This window comes from Pteropus alecto, unplaced genomic scaffold (genome assembly GCF_000325575.1).
Source record: "Pteropus alecto unplaced genomic scaffold, ASM32557v1 scaffold13, whole genome shotgun sequence".
Classification (NCBI taxonomy): Eukaryota; Metazoa; Chordata; class Mammalia; order Chiroptera; family Pteropodidae; genus Pteropus; species Pteropus alecto.
Genome location: NW_006434373.1, coordinates 9,917,703 through 9,935,433, shown reverse-complemented (window position 1 = coordinate 9,935,433; position 17,731 = coordinate 9,917,703). Strand labels below are relative to the sequence as shown.

Sequence of the window (17,731 nt, the reverse complement as noted above, 5' to 3'; positions counted from 1 at the left end):
TCAAAAAGCCTGCATAGGCAGGTGGATACAGTCAGAGGACAGAAAGGACACAAAAGTCTGTGGCCAAAAATAACTTTCAGGGTCAAAACCCTGAGGCCCGGATGCATGTAGAGGGGCAACCTCCTACAGCTTTTTTTTCCAAAGAGACTAAATAAGCTGTCGGTGACTGCATTTCCGAAAGAGGGTTCAAGTGAACAGAAAAACAGAACCTGGGAAGGTCGGGCGGCCTGTAGACAAGAGGTCAACAGGATGGCTTCTTCAAAGGCTTCTGTATCCATCCATGTGTCTTCTAACTGTTCTAAGTAACTTCAACCAAGTGAAAATCTATTCATATTCTTAAAAGGGTTTTCACAGAAGCGAAATCTACCACTGCTATCGTGCAAACATTAAATATTTCAAGTTAGCTTTCTCGAAAGCTTTTGCATCCTTAACATTAAAGGCCTATAAAAATCTCTTTATAAAGTCTCTTTCCAATTTTAAAGTAAGCAGACTATTAATGTTAAAAGAATGCTACTGGACCAAAAAAATTATAATGCTACTAACAGGTAATAGAGTTCCACTAATACTGAAATATACTTCACTAATTTCTCATGAATCAAAGTATTAATTGAAAAACCATCACACATTAAGCACTTTTACCTTGCTATTAGTTTCCAAAGGCTTCATTAAAAAAAACAAACAAACAAACCCAAAAATCTATCTTTCCTATGGATGGCTCTTGGAAATAATTTTACAATTTACAAATAAATTAAAAAGATACATATATCATAATATATATAAATGTGAAATGGAACAGAGAATAGGTTAGCAAAAGGATCCAGGAAAACAATATAAAATATCTTTAGTTTTAATATAGTTGTGAGAACAACTATATTAAAGGAGGCTAATAAATGTATTGATTCACTTGATAGAAGAATTTTTAGTCTCCTGATAGTTTTCCCATTATTTTATAAGAATAATCTTTAGAATTAATGAGGTTTTATTATACCTCCTAAACAATGGGTCCCACATATGTTAAACCTATCAATATTTAGTACTATCTTCAAAAAGCACTTCCGATGTCTTTGCAATTCATTCAGAATAGGGAGTAATTACTTGAAGAGAAAGATACATTAAAATTAATGATATTTCATGAAACTTTAGAGTTATCTTTGAGAAAATCCAACAGACTGAATTTTTAATTTTCTTCAGGAAAAATAAGACTACTGATAAATTGTAATCCTACCGAACTGCAGATTTAGATTTAACTGACAAGCACACGAGATACCATGGTTTGTAATAAACAGAACAGGGAGGAAGTAAATGGACCCCCTCCCTCTCTCCCACTCACAATCTTATAGAATAGCCACACCAAGGCCCTGAATGTTCTTTGAGGCTAGGGCAGGGGCAATTTCTCACCCTGCCAGATCTCTGGGGGCCATGTGTCTATTGGGAGTTTTATAGGCATTATAGGTGGGGAAATGCCAGGCCCCGAAAGAGCTGGACATGCCTTATTGCTAAGTTAATGTTTAGTCTTGGGAAAAGTCACTACCACTATTCTCTGTACTTGAAGCTGTTTTATTCAGCTGTCCCCAAACTCCCTGCTGTGTCAGAAAAATGATGAGTCACAGGAAAAGTGGTGGTTTTATCTGGGTAAGATCAAATAATAATAATAAATTGGAGTGGGAAATGGTTAGGTATAAATGAGTCCTGGGTGAACACGGTACACAGTCTGGGCCAGCGGGGTCACCTTTTCACTGTGTTTTTGTAGAGTCACGTGTGTTTGAGAGAACACGTGCTCTTAGACATACAACCTGAGCCCTGTGGTCAACCTGTACACGGCAGGATGGAAGAAGGGCAGTGGGTTAAAATATCTCACAGGCCCTTCCCAATCTACTCTCAAAAACTACTGATAGGTCCTATATGGATATTCTGGGCATATAACTATAAATACCTAGAACATCAAAACAATACAGCCTGTCCTAGAAGAGTTTTCAATCCTGCCTAGGTCTTTTTATAGAGAAAAAAAAAAAGGTTAAAAGGAAGCTGTCTATTGCTTTTTAAAGTTTATTGGTTATACATATATTTACAGCAACACTATTTATGATCATCAAAAGTGGAAAGAACCCAAATATCCATTGACAGATGCATAGACAAACAAAATGCATAGACGAACTTTGAATACATTATGCTAAATGAAATAACGAGACATAAAAGGACAAATATCACATGATTCCACTTATATGATATACCTAGAACAGTCAAATTCATGGACAGACAGTGGGATGGCAGTGATCAGTGGCTGGGGCTAGGAGGAAATGGGGAGTTACTATTTAATAGGTTTTCATTTGGGAAGATGAAAAAGTTCTGGAGATGGATGGTGGTGATGGTTACAGAACAATATGAATGAACTTAATGCCACTGAACTGGTACAATTAAAAATGGTTTAAATGGTTAATTTTACATTATGTACATCTTACCACAACAAAAATACAGGAAAAAAGTCTACTGAAATTTAAATAACATAATTAATTCTTTGTTTTCCTGTCTGCTAAGGGAACTCCCACTAATTTCTAAGACATTAAAAAAATCACAAGAGAAGAATCTAGTCTGTATGCTATTTTCATCCTAAGATAACATTTCTTGAAAGGTAAACTTGTTTAGAAGCTCTTTTAGAATCCTTGAGAGCAAGCAGTAAGGCAAGTAGCCTTACTAACATTTATTTTGGGGACCGACACTACCTGGGAGTTGTAGGGAATGAGAGCAAAGGAAGCAGATGCTGTTTGGCCTTCTAAGTGGTTGTCTCCCAAACCCAGAGAGACCTCAGGGAGAAGGAAGAATCTCAGGCCTCAGGGATGATCCCATGTGGGCAAAGGGTTAGTGATGAGAGGCAGTAGGGGAAGGGTGAGAAAGCAGGAATCTTGAAATTGTTTAATTTCAGAAAAGGTGACTTCTTTTAAATTGGGAGATGAGTTCACAGATGTTCATTTTATTAATGACATTTTTATACTGCCTATGTTCTTTTGTATCAAATATTTTATAAATTTATTCCAGTTACTTATTCTAATACTTAAAATTTTTCATGTTTAAATGCTAAATTATATTATTACATTTTAGTTTAAAATTTTTTTTCACAATTCCTTAACAAAATTATTAAATCATTAAATAGTCACTGGTTTTCTGTAATGTTGGAAAGAAAAAAAGGCTTAAAATATATATAATCTGGTTGTCTTAGATGAACACAATATTTTAAAGATTAAAAAAGTAAGTCACCAAAAATCTATTGATTCTTAATCTGATGACTCACCTGGCTATTAAAAAAAAAAAGATACCTCTTAGAAAAAAAACAAAAAACAGAAGTAGAGATGCCAATATAAGAGCCCTTATGTCTCTGTCATTCAACTTAAATAATTATTGACTCCTGGCCTGTCTGGCTTCATCTATGCTCTTATACACTTTCTGCCTCTTCTCAGATTATTTTGAAGCAAATCCCAGCCATCATACCATTTCATCTATAAATATTTCAGCAGGTATCTCTAAAAGAAAAGGGTTATTTTTAAAACATATCTGTGATGTCATTATCACATCTAACATTTTAACAATTTAATAGAAGTGAATGTACTTCCTAATTATTTTTAATGATTTTTTTGAGAAGCTTGCCTCACAGTCCCCTGAGTACAGGGAATCAGACCAGCACAATGCAGTTGGCATTGCCTTTGAAGTTAGTAACACAGATATAAGCGTGAACCCAGTTCTGCCATAAATAGCTATGTGACTATGGGAAAGCTACTTAAATTCTTAGTTCTGTATCTGGAAAATGGGAAAGTAATTCCACCTACCTTAAATACTGTCACATAATTAAATTAGAAAAAAAATAAACATAGACATATGTCGGCAGATAGTCACTAAATGGCAGCTATTACATTAATAGCAATCATCTATGTTCATGAGTAAAAAACTTCCTGCTGGAAACGCTTATGAATAGTTGCTACAAAAAATGTTTGGAACTACTCAGATGGTGACAGCTATTCTGTGAATCATCTGTCTCAGAAGTAAGCAAACTTTGTAAAGGATCAGGCCAGTATGTATCTTAGGCATTGCAGTCCAGACGACTTCTATCAAAACTATTAAACTCTGCCCTTGTAGGGTAAAAGCAGTATAGACAAAATGAAAACAAGTGGGTGTGCCCATGTTCCAATAAAACTTTATATATGGACACTGATCTGAATTTCATGTAACTTTTTACATGTCACGAAAAATTATTCTTTTTTTTCCTTCAACCATTTGAAACTGTAAAAATCATACTTAGCTTGTGGGCCATATGAGAGAGTGGGCTGGATTTGGCCTGTGGGTCCCTGCTCACGCCCCCGAGCTCTCCTATTTCGCGAGCCCCAGCACACACAAAATCCTGAATGAGTGGTCTGCTCTTCATCATTAATAAGAGATTAATTCACAGGAGACATCAAGACATCAAATGTAAGCATCAGTATATGACAATAATGTTAAGGCCTTGGCAGCCCAGAAATACACCTAAGCTTTGAGAAACACTATGGAAAAGGCACAAGAAAGCCAAAGTACAACTGCTTCCACTTCAATCGCTCTACTCAAGCATTCCACAGGAAATCACCCCTCTCACTTTCCCTTCTTCTCCTCTCTCCCCATGCCAAAATATAAACAGGTGATTGTGATTTATAAAAAGAGAATTCTACAGTCCATAAACCTCTAACTTCTTCAGATACAGAAATTCAATGTATAACTTGCTGGAATTAGCATATATAACAGCTATATAAGCTAAATGTATCAATCCAATTTCCATGATAAACCATTTGGAGGGTATGATTTGACTTGGACATGATCAGAATCCATATAATGAGTAGAGTTACACAGGGATTCTGCTGTATCTCAATAAATGGTGCTAATAATCAGGCAATCCCTCTACATACAACCCGCCCCACCCCACACATCTGTCATTTCAACTTCAACAATAATGACTTTCTTTGTAAGTATTAGTGCCACTCCAACGAAAATACAAAAACCTCACAGTCCAGGTGCATATTCACAGCTATACATTTGGGCATTTTTCTATTTTTTTTTCTCTAAGAGGTTTTAATTTTAAAAAAAGAACCAATACTTTTGTTCTCCTACACTTTTGCTGGAAATGAAATGACAGAAATCAATCACAACTTTAGTAACAAGAGCAAAAACTCTTGGTTTCACCACCCAACAGGACGCTCCCATGTGAACGCAGATGTACGAACTTTGTATTATTAAAAAAGCAATCAAGCAAACAAGATATCTACAGAGAGCTTACATCTTTTGACCCACATTCCCTCAAAGTGATAAACTTATATAAATGAATATTTTCCCATCTCAAAACTAAGAAGGCAAATATCATGCTTACTTTCTCTAAATGCTTTACAGTAGCCCAGGAAAGATAACAGAAAGAACAGAGCACCCAGGAGGTCTGCACGGCCGACAACACCAGCAACCTTAAAAGAAGGGAAGAAAAAAATTTACATTAAAAAAAAATTTAAACAAATCATACGCTTAGGAAATACAAAAACTTCCTTAGGAACAGAAAACAAAAACCTCATTAGACGCTTGCCATCTATTAAAATAATCTGTGTAACCATGTAGCATCCCCGTGGTCTTATCCTACAATTGATTTCCTTATCACTTTTGGTCTAGAACTTGAGATAACTGCTATGATTCCCAAATGTATGTACAAGCAACAGCTAAAAAGAAAGCCTTTTAGGAGTAGTTTTCCACTACACTGGTTAGATATGAAATGCTGAAGGTGATTTCCATTCTGATAGTGAACTGCTGACACAGATGCATGTGGCAACCCAAGGTGTCACACATTTGCTAATGCTGAACAAGCTGATGAATCCAATCTGTGACTGCCACTCGCATGAAAAAGCCTCCCAAGAAGGATGCTAGAGACAAAGGTTCAACAGGTCTGGGACAAGTATACTAGTATGCCAGAAGGTTAAATTGTACAATTTTTTCATGAATGAAGTGAATATGCAATGAGAGTTCTTGAATTCTCTGGTCTGTAACTCAATCAGGGATGCACTAAAATCAGGGATGCAGCAAAACCAAACAGAGCCTGGCATACAGTAGGTGCTGACTCATTGTTAGTTCCCTTCATGAATCCTGAAGCATGCTTTTATACACACAAGGAGAGAAAGGAATGGAAAAGGACACAGATCAGGGTGAGGCTCTGTAGCAGCCTGGTGAGTGATGGAGGAAGCAGCTGGTCCTGTAGGCCTCCTGCCAGAATGATGAGAGGGAAAGGAGGGGCTTCTTCCAGCTGTGGCTTCCTACAAGTTCTGAGCATGGTCCAGAATCCCAAACCCTTACAAAAGACAAAATAGGGAACAGGGGCTAAGGGATTTGGGGCAGAGGGTGGGGTCAGAGAACAAGGTTCCTTGAAATGAGTAAAGGGGAAGGAAGTTGTTTGGATAAATATCAGGAACAGGGTCCAAAAGAGCCAGCCTAAACCACTTCTTGTCTGGGTGCAGTGAAGGATTTGCACTAAAATGAACGTTAAACATCATAAACTTATTTTTAAAACAAACATTTGGCTAATTGGTGAAGATACTTCCAAGTCTTAAGCAATGAACATTACATTGTTTGACATAAAGAAAAATAAGCTTTAAAAAGTATGGTGCATGTTTTAAAGTAAAAACAGCGGTTAGTCCTTACAAGGAATTTTTGGCACAGAAATTATAGAGATTCCATAGAAAAAAACTGTAATAGGCTATCCAAGCAGGCATCACATCTGTTTGGGTAATAGGCATGAGTATGAAGAGACCATTTTCCTTTCTAACATTTGTATAATATTTACTTTCAGGCAACATTCTTTACAAAGGTTATCTTTTCCCCCTTACAAATAACCTGAAATACTCATATCAGGATTTTTGAAGAAGTCCAGAACATGTGTCACTTTGGAATGTGGATTATTTTGAGCTGAAGGCAATCGAGTAGGGCTCAGGAGAAACATCTGCTCCTTCCTTAACTACCTAGAAGAATCTAAATTGGAAGCCATGCCCATAATGAATTATTACCAAAAATAACTTTTTATGATCTATCTAGAGGGCAGGGCAAACTTCTAATTACCCAGCATCCGTTTTTCTTATCATTCATAAGAAGCCCCATGGCATCTTACGTCATTCCTTGGCTCAGGATGCCATATATACCTCATTTTTCCTTTCCATCTCTGAATCTCTCATGTATGTGGACTTGCTGACTCTCTTACACATGCAGGGTTCCTGTATGTATGTACATAATTAAATTTGGTCATTTTCTCATTAACATATAATCTCATGTTGATTTAATTATTAGACCAGCTGAAAGAACCTAGAACGTAGAGAAAAATTTCTTCCTCCCCCACAGTTTTCTGGAGAAATCATTGCAATTGCCCCAAATCCATAAAGCAGGTGGCAATTACTGTTTCTCTGCTAGAAACAATGTGCACAGGGGCCATAAAAAGGAAGTAGAGAAAGGGAGAATGTTTCTCCATCCAATTCCTTCAGTATTAAACTCCAGGTTTAGTGGATGGGCAAAATTACTAAGGAGGCCTGAGCTGCCCTCTTTGATACCTGAATTCAGGTAACTTGAAATCTTCACCAATTCTCTGAAGACAAGGAAAACTTACGGTTGCACTGGTGTCCTCAGGGAACCTCTGAGGTCTCCATCCTGGTCTCCAATGAGACAAGGGGCTTGGAAACCCCCTTCCTTAGCTCTCTTCCCCTCTTCTGGTGACTAGTCTGTCAGAGGCTTTATACACCTACAAATACCCCAAAGTAATTTGGGGTCGCATATTTGAAAATGAGAGACTTTCATATCAGTTGAGAAGCAAAAATCACCTAATTACAATTATTTAATTACCAATTGGGGACTGGTAGGTGGGAAGTCTATAGGGTGTGACTGACTCATCTCAGTTTGCCTGGGACTGACCCCATTTTAAAAAGGAAAGTTCTGTGTCCCAGAACCCCTCCGTCTTGGCAAAGTCGATGGCTGGTTACCCAGAACATTGGAAAATGTAGGTTCTTATTTGCAGTGAGCAAAAACAGTCTCAATGTCAAGGCACAAAACACGTAAATGTTAATACAAAGATGTTTACACTACTAAAACCTGGAGGGGCCTACACTGCCGCTGCTTTCCCATAATAAATGTAAACGGAAGCAACAAGATCCTCAATCGTCATCTAGGATCATGTTCGGTGGGGTGGGCAGTGGGGATGCTGTGCCCAGGGCTGTTATTAGAGGCCCTGGCCAAGCCTACAGCCCAGAGCGCAGGGCTGCTTCCTCTGCATGGGCCTGGAAACCCCTGGGAACTCTCCTTCCATCTGGTTCCCTGGGTGGTCCTGCTCTTTGCTCATTTTTAAAGCTGGGTTAAATGTATAGTGAGAAATAACAGGAAGGTGTAGATAGGAGGAAACTGAATACTATTTGTCAAAACAATGAAAGGTGAACATACAGATTATCTGTTTTAGGAATGCTAATTTTTAATGACCCATAATGTTTCCTTGCAATATGAATTTGAATGGCTTTCATGGAATGGAGGAGAGAGATACAAAAAAAAATTTCAGATATTCCCTTTTTCTCCTATAGCTAAACTTCCCTTGGCTTATGTTTAAGTATTTCAAATGTAAAATTTTGCAGTTAACATGTTCCCAGATTGCATTTATCTGGGACGTATGTGTGCACCCACGAATACACTCATCCAGTTATACTTGTTGGCATTTCAAATTCTTCTATAAATTAACTTTTCAGTATTTAAAATCAGAATTTTAGAAAAATTTCTTTGATTAATAATTCAAATATTTTGTTTTGCTTTTAAGATCACATAAAGTTAGATAAGGATCAAAACAGTAAATCAGTACTTTTGCCAGAAATTCCTTTTTTTCTGATCAATGCATATATTATTTCTAGGTCCCAAAGAACATTTAGACCATAAGAGAACTCACACAGAAACAAAATCTATTTGATCACAGTTTATATATAAACTCTTCTGACCAGACCTCGGACAAACAAATTTTAAGGTATATCCCTACATCCACCAGCTACATGACTGACTAAAGGTAAGTCCTATATTTGTCTTCCAAGGCCAGTTCCTCTTTTGTAAAGTGGAAATTGTTATGTTGCTCCATCTGATCCCACAGAGTCTTTGTGACAATCATGATAGTATGACAAATTATTTTGCAAATTATAAATCTCTCACCTAATGTAGGAAATTGCATCAGACCCTTCGCTGATGAAAGGTAATCTTAGCCTCTGGCTTTTAGACCCCAAAGCCAGGCAACATTCAACATTCATACCTTTATAGTGCGGTCATACAAGCAAAACAGAAAGTATCACCAGAGATCATACCGTACCATCATTATAAAGTCTTCACCAATCTGAGACTCTTCATGCTTTCATATGAAAGACCTAACGGACCTACAAACAATTGTTTCAAATGTCTGGCAGGGCATAGCAGCATATACTTTCTACAGCTCTATAAGCATAGAAAGGAAGCCTGTTTTAGGAAACAAACTGACATATGGACGGCTTCTCGTCCTTACACAAGTGCAGATGCCACAGGTAGACGATACTTACACACTCAGTGTGCACTGGATGCACAGCAAACAGCAGTGCGGCCAGCAGGGATGATCTGGGGGCCAGGTTTAACCTCCGGCCCTTACTGGTGTACTGAAGGCCTCCAAACAGCACCGAGAAGACATCCACCATGAGAACAGAGACGCCACCGTGAAGGAGGATGTTGACCATGTGGAAACTCACAGGGTGGAAGCCTCCCGACAAATAGTAGTTAACCCTGGAGCAAACAAAGGGTGCTCACAACAGATGCTCAGAAGCATGTGAAATAAAATGCAAATTGTCTGAAGGAAAAGGCTGGTGAGTGAAAATATCAAAAGGAGAAGAGGAAGACTTTGTACAACTTAGGTAAAATACCACGAGATAAATAATGCCTGTCAAGCTCAGAAGATTAAAGAAAAGATAAGAACGTAATTAACTGCAGAGGGGGAAATGGACGCTATGGGGATCTCAGAGGTGTGGCACAGAAAATACTTGGAGAAGGAAAGCAAAAGGAAGGCTCGACAATTTTTTTTAAGTGCAAAAAAAAGCAAGACTGCATTCCAAAAAGACATAATACATTACTCAAGGCTACCCCATAGGGACCTAGATTTAAGTTAGTCATGTAACTTGCTTATCCAAAAAAAAAAAAAAAAATTACTCCTGTATAGTTTGTCCACCAGCCTTCTGAACAATGAAACACTTTCTCATTGTCAGGGGTTCTTGTTTCTGATTGCTTTTCAGTTACCAGTGGTTCCGATCCATCATTTCCATGCTTCTTTGAGAAATCTATACACAAGTATTTAATGCATCCAAGAAATGGCTATGAATGGGAACTCTGTGCAGTGAATACATTTATTTAATGCAAATGGCTCTCTGATTAATGAGGGCAGAGACTGTTTTAAGCTTCATTTTGTTTTTGCCTATTGACTTGGTAACAGTAGAAAGATTTATACTTTTTTTTGTCATGAAAAAAAACCACATAATTTCATTAAATGCCATATGTTGCCTTGATATATATTGTTTCCTCAGTATTAATCAGCAAAGGGTCCGATCTCCAAGAACTGTACAAAATGAAACACTTCACCAATTTGCATGTCATCCTTATACAGGGGCCATGCTAACCTCTGTATTGTTTCACTTTTAGCACCTGTACTGCCAAAGTGAGCCTTGTAATAAAGTTTCCTTGTGCATATCCTCTCTGTCTTCCTGTGACTAACTCTCAATGGTTGAAATTATCAACCTATATGGGAGACCCATATAGGTGAGTGGCTTATATTTCCCTAGGAACCACTGACTTGACTCATGAACCCTGGGAACTTTGTCACATATAACCCAGTGCATTATCATGCACAAGCTTTGCGTGACCCTCCCATACAGCCCACACTGCCATACCTCACCTGAAAGTCAGCACGGTGAGAGGTCGGTAGGACTTGTGGCTGGTGTTGCTGCTCAGCCTACTGCCCCAGAAGTCATGATGCCACAGGTCCCCAAGGGGAGTTTCTGCTCGGAGGTCCTGCAGGAATACAATCAGGGGACATACAGAACAAAGGAGTCATGACTCCTCCTCCCATATCTAAGCCCTCACCATATCCTCTTCTTTAAAATTCCTCATGCCTCTATTCACCATTTCTCCCATCAATCCTAGGCCAGGCCACCATTATCACTCACCCAGGATATAGCCAGGCCTCTACTGTACCCTCTGACATGTTTTCATATTGATCTCTACAAAATGCAAGTCAGCTACTCTACCCGCCCGTGCTAAAAACACTGCGACCATTCCCTCTCCTCCCAGAACAAAGCATTCAAACTAGAAAGGTTTTGCAGCTTATAACAACCAGAAAGTGGGGAATAGAGGAAGTGTGTCAAATCATGGCCGGCCCAAGAGAGCAACCAGCATCCATGACACACAGTGGAGTTCAGTGAGTCCCAGCTACTTAAGTGCTTCATGACTCAAAGGGAAAGGCTTGAGAAAAGAGATGCAAATTTGGTCACCTGATAACCACTTTGAGGGTAGATTTCACATCCATTGAGTATCAACTTCAGAGGCTTTGAATGTACAAACCCCCTCGACAAGTCTATTAGATATTTGCAGAAGGTTCTATAATCCACTTGCTAACTGAGTTTATTCAGAAAAATGGAAGCCCATCTTCTTTTGCATTGTCTCAAGAGTATTTGTTCAGTTGTGAAGGGGATGGGCAAAGGATTTTCCCTTCATTTGAGCAGAAAATGAACACCAATAAAGCTCTAAATATTTGATTAGGTGTAGCCTACACAGAGCAGGGCATGCTACAGGAAGAAAGGTCAATTTTTTCCTAATAATAATTTATGAGAAAGATGTGTTATGTATGAAATTCCTGCTAACTCCACTGTCTCATAGAAAATCATCATCTCAATGAAAGAAGGCAACTCAACACTACAAGGAAGCATCTGGAAAACAGTCTTTAACACCAATAAAACCCAATAACAGGCTGTTTCACATTACTGTAGGCACAGTGCCAATGAATGGAGGAGTGCCTTTCATTAAACAGGAGAAAAAAAAAAGGGAGGGCTAGCAAGTTAACAAAGGGGCACAGTGTGATACTCTACAAAACACTGCCAAGACAAAGTGCAGTAGGGCCACAACATGGCTTCATCTGCCTTACCCCACACAGAAGGAAAGAGAATTACACTCATACACCAGGGTACTCCATATACAAGAGAACTCATGTTTTCCCCTGCATCGCTCACCAAAGTTCTTCCACATAGCTCTTCTGAGTTAACACTTTATATGTCTTCTACTTAATGAAAGTGGAAGAGTCAAAAAACTCTCAATAAAATAAAGAATGAAATTTCAAAAGTCATATCCTCAAACCCTGTTAGAAAAGCAATTCTGTAGATATTAAGCCAGGAATGTGACATAGTTACTTATAGCTACAAACTTACTTATTTTTATTGTAAGCATAGAGCTCTTCTGAGTTAACACTTTATATGTCTTCTACTTAATGAAAGTGGAAGAGTCAAAAAACTCTCAATAAAATAAAGAATGAAATTTCAAAAGTCATATCCTCAAACCCTGTTAGAAAAGCAATTCTGTAGATATTAAGCCAGGAATGTGACATAGTTACTTATAGCTACAAACTTACTTATTTTTATTGTAAGCATAGTTAAAAAAAAAAAAAAAAAGTTGAAACAGAAACATCTGCAACAACTGCTGGATGAACCTGAGGAAAATTACAAGTGAAGAACTTGAATGAAAAACAAGCATCAATAATGCTGTTTTGCACCATTAAAATAGAGAAAATCAATTGCAATATATTACAAATAAAATATCTGCAATACAATAATTTCCCCTGCCCCCACAGGAAAAAAATGTCTGTCATAGAGAATTTTTTCTAACATTGTCAATATGAAAATGACTCCTCATTTGGTAGAATCCATGACTTCAAAAATTTAAGAGCATTATTCAACAACAGTGTTACAAAGTTCCTATAGTTGCATTAAGAGAGGGAGTGTGGGAGAAGGGCGGAGGGAGAGAGAGAGAGAGAGAGAGGGGCAGGCATTAGTATATGCCTTCAAATTCTCTTCACTAGTTAAGGGACACACATAAAATATCTGCTGAGTAACTAGTAACAAAAGCTCTAACCTGTGTCATTTCCACGTTCTTTCTCCTCTAGGCCCCCCCTGCCTTCAAGTTTCTTGTTCTGATTTTCTTTTAGCACCCTTAAATCTTTTTCTTCCCTTCTCACAAATTTATTTCTTCTTCCCCTATCTCTAGTTAGTGAGTGAAAGGGAATATCATTTTTCTTGCACCGATACAGTATCCATTGATGAGCAAAACCAGCTGGGATTTTGCAAATTCAGCAAATCTGAGTCTCCAAACAGGAAATGAGCAGGAACTGCATCATCCACAGGCAGCACACTCCCCGTCCTTCAACAGCTGTCAGCAGGCTGTCCTGATGCTATCAGTGAAGGACAAAGAAGCAGCTAGCTTGCTGCCTGCTGCTGAGGACGTATCTTTAGGCGGTTGATCAGACTCATCCATCACTGTAGCAAAATGCATGATTTTGAGGAGTTATGGGGGTGAAGGGGAATAGTTCTAGCCTAGAGTTCTGAAAATTTTGTCACAAAACCTGAAATACTTAGTCTGCAATGCCCTTGCCTTGTAATCTTAGAATAACAGTCTCTCTGATACGTGTCTGGAATAGGGCCTCATGTGAGGTACATGGAGGTAAAGTGTGAAGTTAGGCGGGGGCTGGAGACTCTGCTGCCAGCAAGAAAAGGGGCCCTAAGTCAAAGAGATGCTAGGCAAACAAGGTGGGAAATCTGGAGCACAACTGGGGCCCAGACAAATGCTTAACACAAGTTTAATAGAAAGTTATTCAACACAAATTTAGATTATTTTTGAGATATAGGCAAGTGGTTAAGTTTACTAGAAAAAAAAATTAAGATACAAACCTTATTGTTAACAATAGCTTCAGAGTCATCAAAGACGAAATCTCCATCATAGCTACGTGCAAAACACAGGAGGGAAACAAATCCCACTACTAACTTAGCCCAGAAAGGAGGAAGAATCGAAGATGGAATGATGTGATCCAAATCGGCCTCCAACTCGGCCATTGTGAAAACTGCAGGCTGTCAGCCTCTGGCTTCAGCATTATGCTGGTTAGAAATCTAGAAGAAAAATAACATGATATGAATATTCATCAATGCATTGTTAGGAATGTTTCTGCAGGGGACACATTTACTTAAATGAACAAGAGTTAGACAGTCACTTATGCTGAGATTTTAGAGGATGCGCTCATTAAAAACTTTAAGTTGTGGTTTTTCAACTCTAGTGGGCAGAAAAGTCACCTGGGACACAAACAGATTCTCCCAGGCCCAACTGCAACCTCCCGAATTGGAAACTCTTGGGTGTCTGATGCTAGACTGTCCTTGAAAAACACTGATTTAATGGATTGCTATATTTACCAACCCCATAAAGGAAATCACTTTTTATAGTCCAGGCACCAGTTTACAAAGTTAAAAAAAAAAGTTACCATCTTCATCCAATCAAGAAAAACCAAGAAATACTCATCAATGGGTCTTAGGGCATTATATGTAGGGGGTGGGGTATGAAACATGATTCTGATTCTGAGCACTCATGACACTCATGCCAGTCAGATGAAAATCTGGGAGAAAGTTTAATAGAGATGATGAGGCAGAGTACAGGATCGATGGCCAGGTTAGTGGTTCACACACTAACAGAAGGATAGACAGAAGGAGAGAACACTGTAGACTAACTGGTTTGGGACAATTATCTACCCAGAAGGGATCCAAAAGAAAAGGAGAAGCTATTTTAGGTGAGGATATAACCTTCAATATTGGTGAAAGAGTCAGCTTGTAAATATACACTTATTTTTAGCTTTTCTTCCAAACAGGCAAAATATTAAAGCCAGAAATTTCTGTCTCTCAGTCTTGCCACTTAGCTCTGTGGCCTTGTATGTGTCACCTATCCTCTCAGAGTCCACTGCCAGCGCTACTCTGCAAAGCATAGCATCCCAGCAGTGAGCAGGTAGTAGCTGGCATCTGTCCTTCCCCTTGCCACACTTGAGAGCATGCATGCCTAACAGCTTCCTGCCTTGGAATTTGCCCAAATACCAAACTACCTCCCCAAATCACATTTTGTGTGTCCCCATTCCCACCATACCCTCAATAGGTGCTTTCTTTGGATTTACCAGGATGTTTGGGTCAAATGCTCAGTTTCCAATTCTGTGTACTTTTCGAGAAGTTACTTAACCCCGCTGGGCCTCAGTTTCCTCATCTTTAAAGTGGGGATGATTACTGTGCCGACCTTACATGGTTGTGAGGAGGGTTAAACAAGACATTCACCTAAAGTGTTTAGAAACACTGTTTGGCTTTAATAAATGCCCAGGGGAGGTTAGCTTTATTATAAGTACTTTCTTCAAGGAGGGTGCAAGCACAGGCTCAGAACTATTTTCTTTTAAAAATCTCCTTTAGTATTTGGTTTATTGGTATTGAGGCTGTCTTCTCTAGTAAGAGACCTGCCCCCATTCCTTTCATGCTGAGATGAACGAGAATCCCAGACCCCTTGATAGGGAAAGCAGTTTGGATGCATTTGTTTCCAGGTTCCCAAGAGAATACCCCAAGTTATGGAATCAGTAAGTCAGCCAAACAGGCCATCTGAGATCACAAGCATCTTTTCGATAAGCTTCTATCTGCATGAATGTGGACAAATCCAATAGTCAATGGACACATTATCTTATGATGCTAAAAAGAAATCCAGATTTTCAATGGAGAGGGGAAATGCTCTACAACTTTCACTGCTGGTCTCTTGACTTTCTCTACCCCATGTAAAATGCATGCTTTCAAGTGTGGCAAGGGGAAGGACAGATTCCAGCTACTACCTGCTGCCTTATTTTCTTTTCCAGTGAAAGGATAAACCATTGGTCAACTCCAAATTACAGATGCAAACATAGGTCATCATGCAGGCCACGAAATAGAAAGGGACATGTTCTATTTTTCTCATGATGAGCCCTTGGCTGCGAGGCCCTATTCTTTGTTTCTAGGTGATATCCTGCTTGGGAGCCCTGGCTCCTGGGTGTGGCTGGATGGTAAGTTTGACACATGGAGTGAGAAGGAAACGCACTGTGGTCTCAGACTCGGCTCAGTCTAAACAGCGCTCTCACCAGTTCTACCAGTGATAAAGTTGGTGCTCTGACACTATCTGACTCCTGTGCCCATTTCACGCCGTGTTTGGAATTAAGCAGCCTTACCAGTACGCTGAATTTGGAACAAAGCAGAAGTTTCTTTATTCTCGACTTCTCAAACCTCTACTTTCAAGGAGTTAAAATAAATTAATCAAACATCAATGAAAAGGTCAAAAAGACCTCAAACAAGGAACTCACTCTGCTCCCTCAAAACAAACAAACCCCCAGGACCAGTGACAGCTTGACAGCTGAGGGCAGCCTGGACTGCAGGAAACAGGAATGGCAGATCAAACCTGGACAAATGAGCAGCAGCTATCTACTACAGAATATTCTTCCACATGCATTGAAGGGCCTGCGGGCCTCAGGATGGCCTTTCTACCTCATCAGTAACCACCCATTAACACACCAGCTGCCCTTTGCCAGGCTGAGATGAGACAGTGCCTCTGGAAAACAGATTAAAGAACTCGATAGTTTCTGACCCAGCATCTGGAGACGTGAGCTGACTGCTCCTCCCTTAGGGCCCTCAAGGTAAAGGCGACTGTCAATTCCACCTCCCTCCACCTCGCAGCAGCGAGGGGGAAAAATGCTACTCAAAGTGCTATCTTCTTTCTGTGATCGCCTTCCCGTTTTTTAATTCAGTGACACACGAAGGCCATGCCTGCCTACAGCAAAAACGACTGTGTTTGGCTTGTCATTCACAGTTACACTGTCCTAGAAAGTTTCCAGCTCACTAGCTTGTAGCCATTTTCCCATCGAAGTCGGTCTGCATCACTTTACCCCACTTTCATCTGGGGCGCGCCAAGCGCGGTCGGGACTATAGGGAGAGGCAACAGGGAGGGTATCCAGTCAGTCGTTAATGTAATTGTTTCTCAAGGAATTCTCCTCATCCATCTGCACTCCCAGGGAAAGAGCAGTGTGAAATTCACAACGCGCTGGCTAGATCTTTCCTCTAACTCCTCCCTTCTTTTGTGTGTGGTTAAAAAAGAAAGAAAACACACACAGCCCACAACCACAACATCGACAAGCCCAGAAGCCCCACAGAGTTCGCAGAGGGTGAAGCTGCGGTTGCGCCAACTGCTCGGCTTCCCCAAACTCCAAGCCCGCGCAGGGAAGTGGCGGCTGGGTGACCCCCGGCGCCCCGGCCGGTGGCACGCGCCTCGCTTGCGGCTCTGCTCCGCAGCCACGCGGAGCAGCTGTCACTCGCAGCGCGGAAGGGGAACCGCCTTAACCCAGGGCAGACGGCCAAGCGGCCCGGCTGAGCGAAGCCATCGCCGGCGCTGCGGCCAGGCGCGTGGTGGCGTGGCGCCCCGAGACCAGGTGTCGCAGGCGCCGGGTGCGCTCAGGGCCGAGGGAGCGCCCGCACAGCTGGGGCAGGCTGGGTGACCACGGCTCCGTGAGGAGGGAGCGCAGGAGCTGCAGCCCGGGGCGCGGGCAGGCGGAAAGCGCACCCTCCACGCCTCGCCCTTTGTCCCGCATGCTGCT

General features: G+C 40.3%; 1 protein-coding gene and 1 pseudogene across 1 annotated transcript in view; both read right to left on the bottom strand.

Annotated features, from left to right (window-relative positions):
- The window catches only part of TMTC4 (transmembrane and tetratricopeptide repeat containing 4), a 53,808-nt gene extending 39,595 nt beyond the window's left edge, over window positions 1–14,213 (bottom strand). Inside the window, exons 1-4 of the mRNA XM_006909385.3 lie at window positions 13,998–14,213; window positions 10,961–11,076; window positions 9,585–9,801; window positions 5,381–5,468 (exon numbers count right to left, since the gene is read on the bottom strand). Of these exons, the coding sequence (XP_006909447.1) occupies window positions 5,381–5,468; window positions 9,585–9,801; window positions 10,961–11,076; window positions 13,998–14,159 (583 nt within the window). The 5' untranslated portion in view covers window positions 14,160–14,213. The remainder of the gene's footprint in view (window positions 1–5,380; window positions 5,469–9,584; window positions 9,802–10,960; window positions 11,077–13,997) is intronic.
- LOC112477791 lies at window positions 10,628–10,727 on the bottom strand (annotated as a pseudogene).
- Window positions 14,214–17,731: the final 3,518 nt, after the last annotated feature.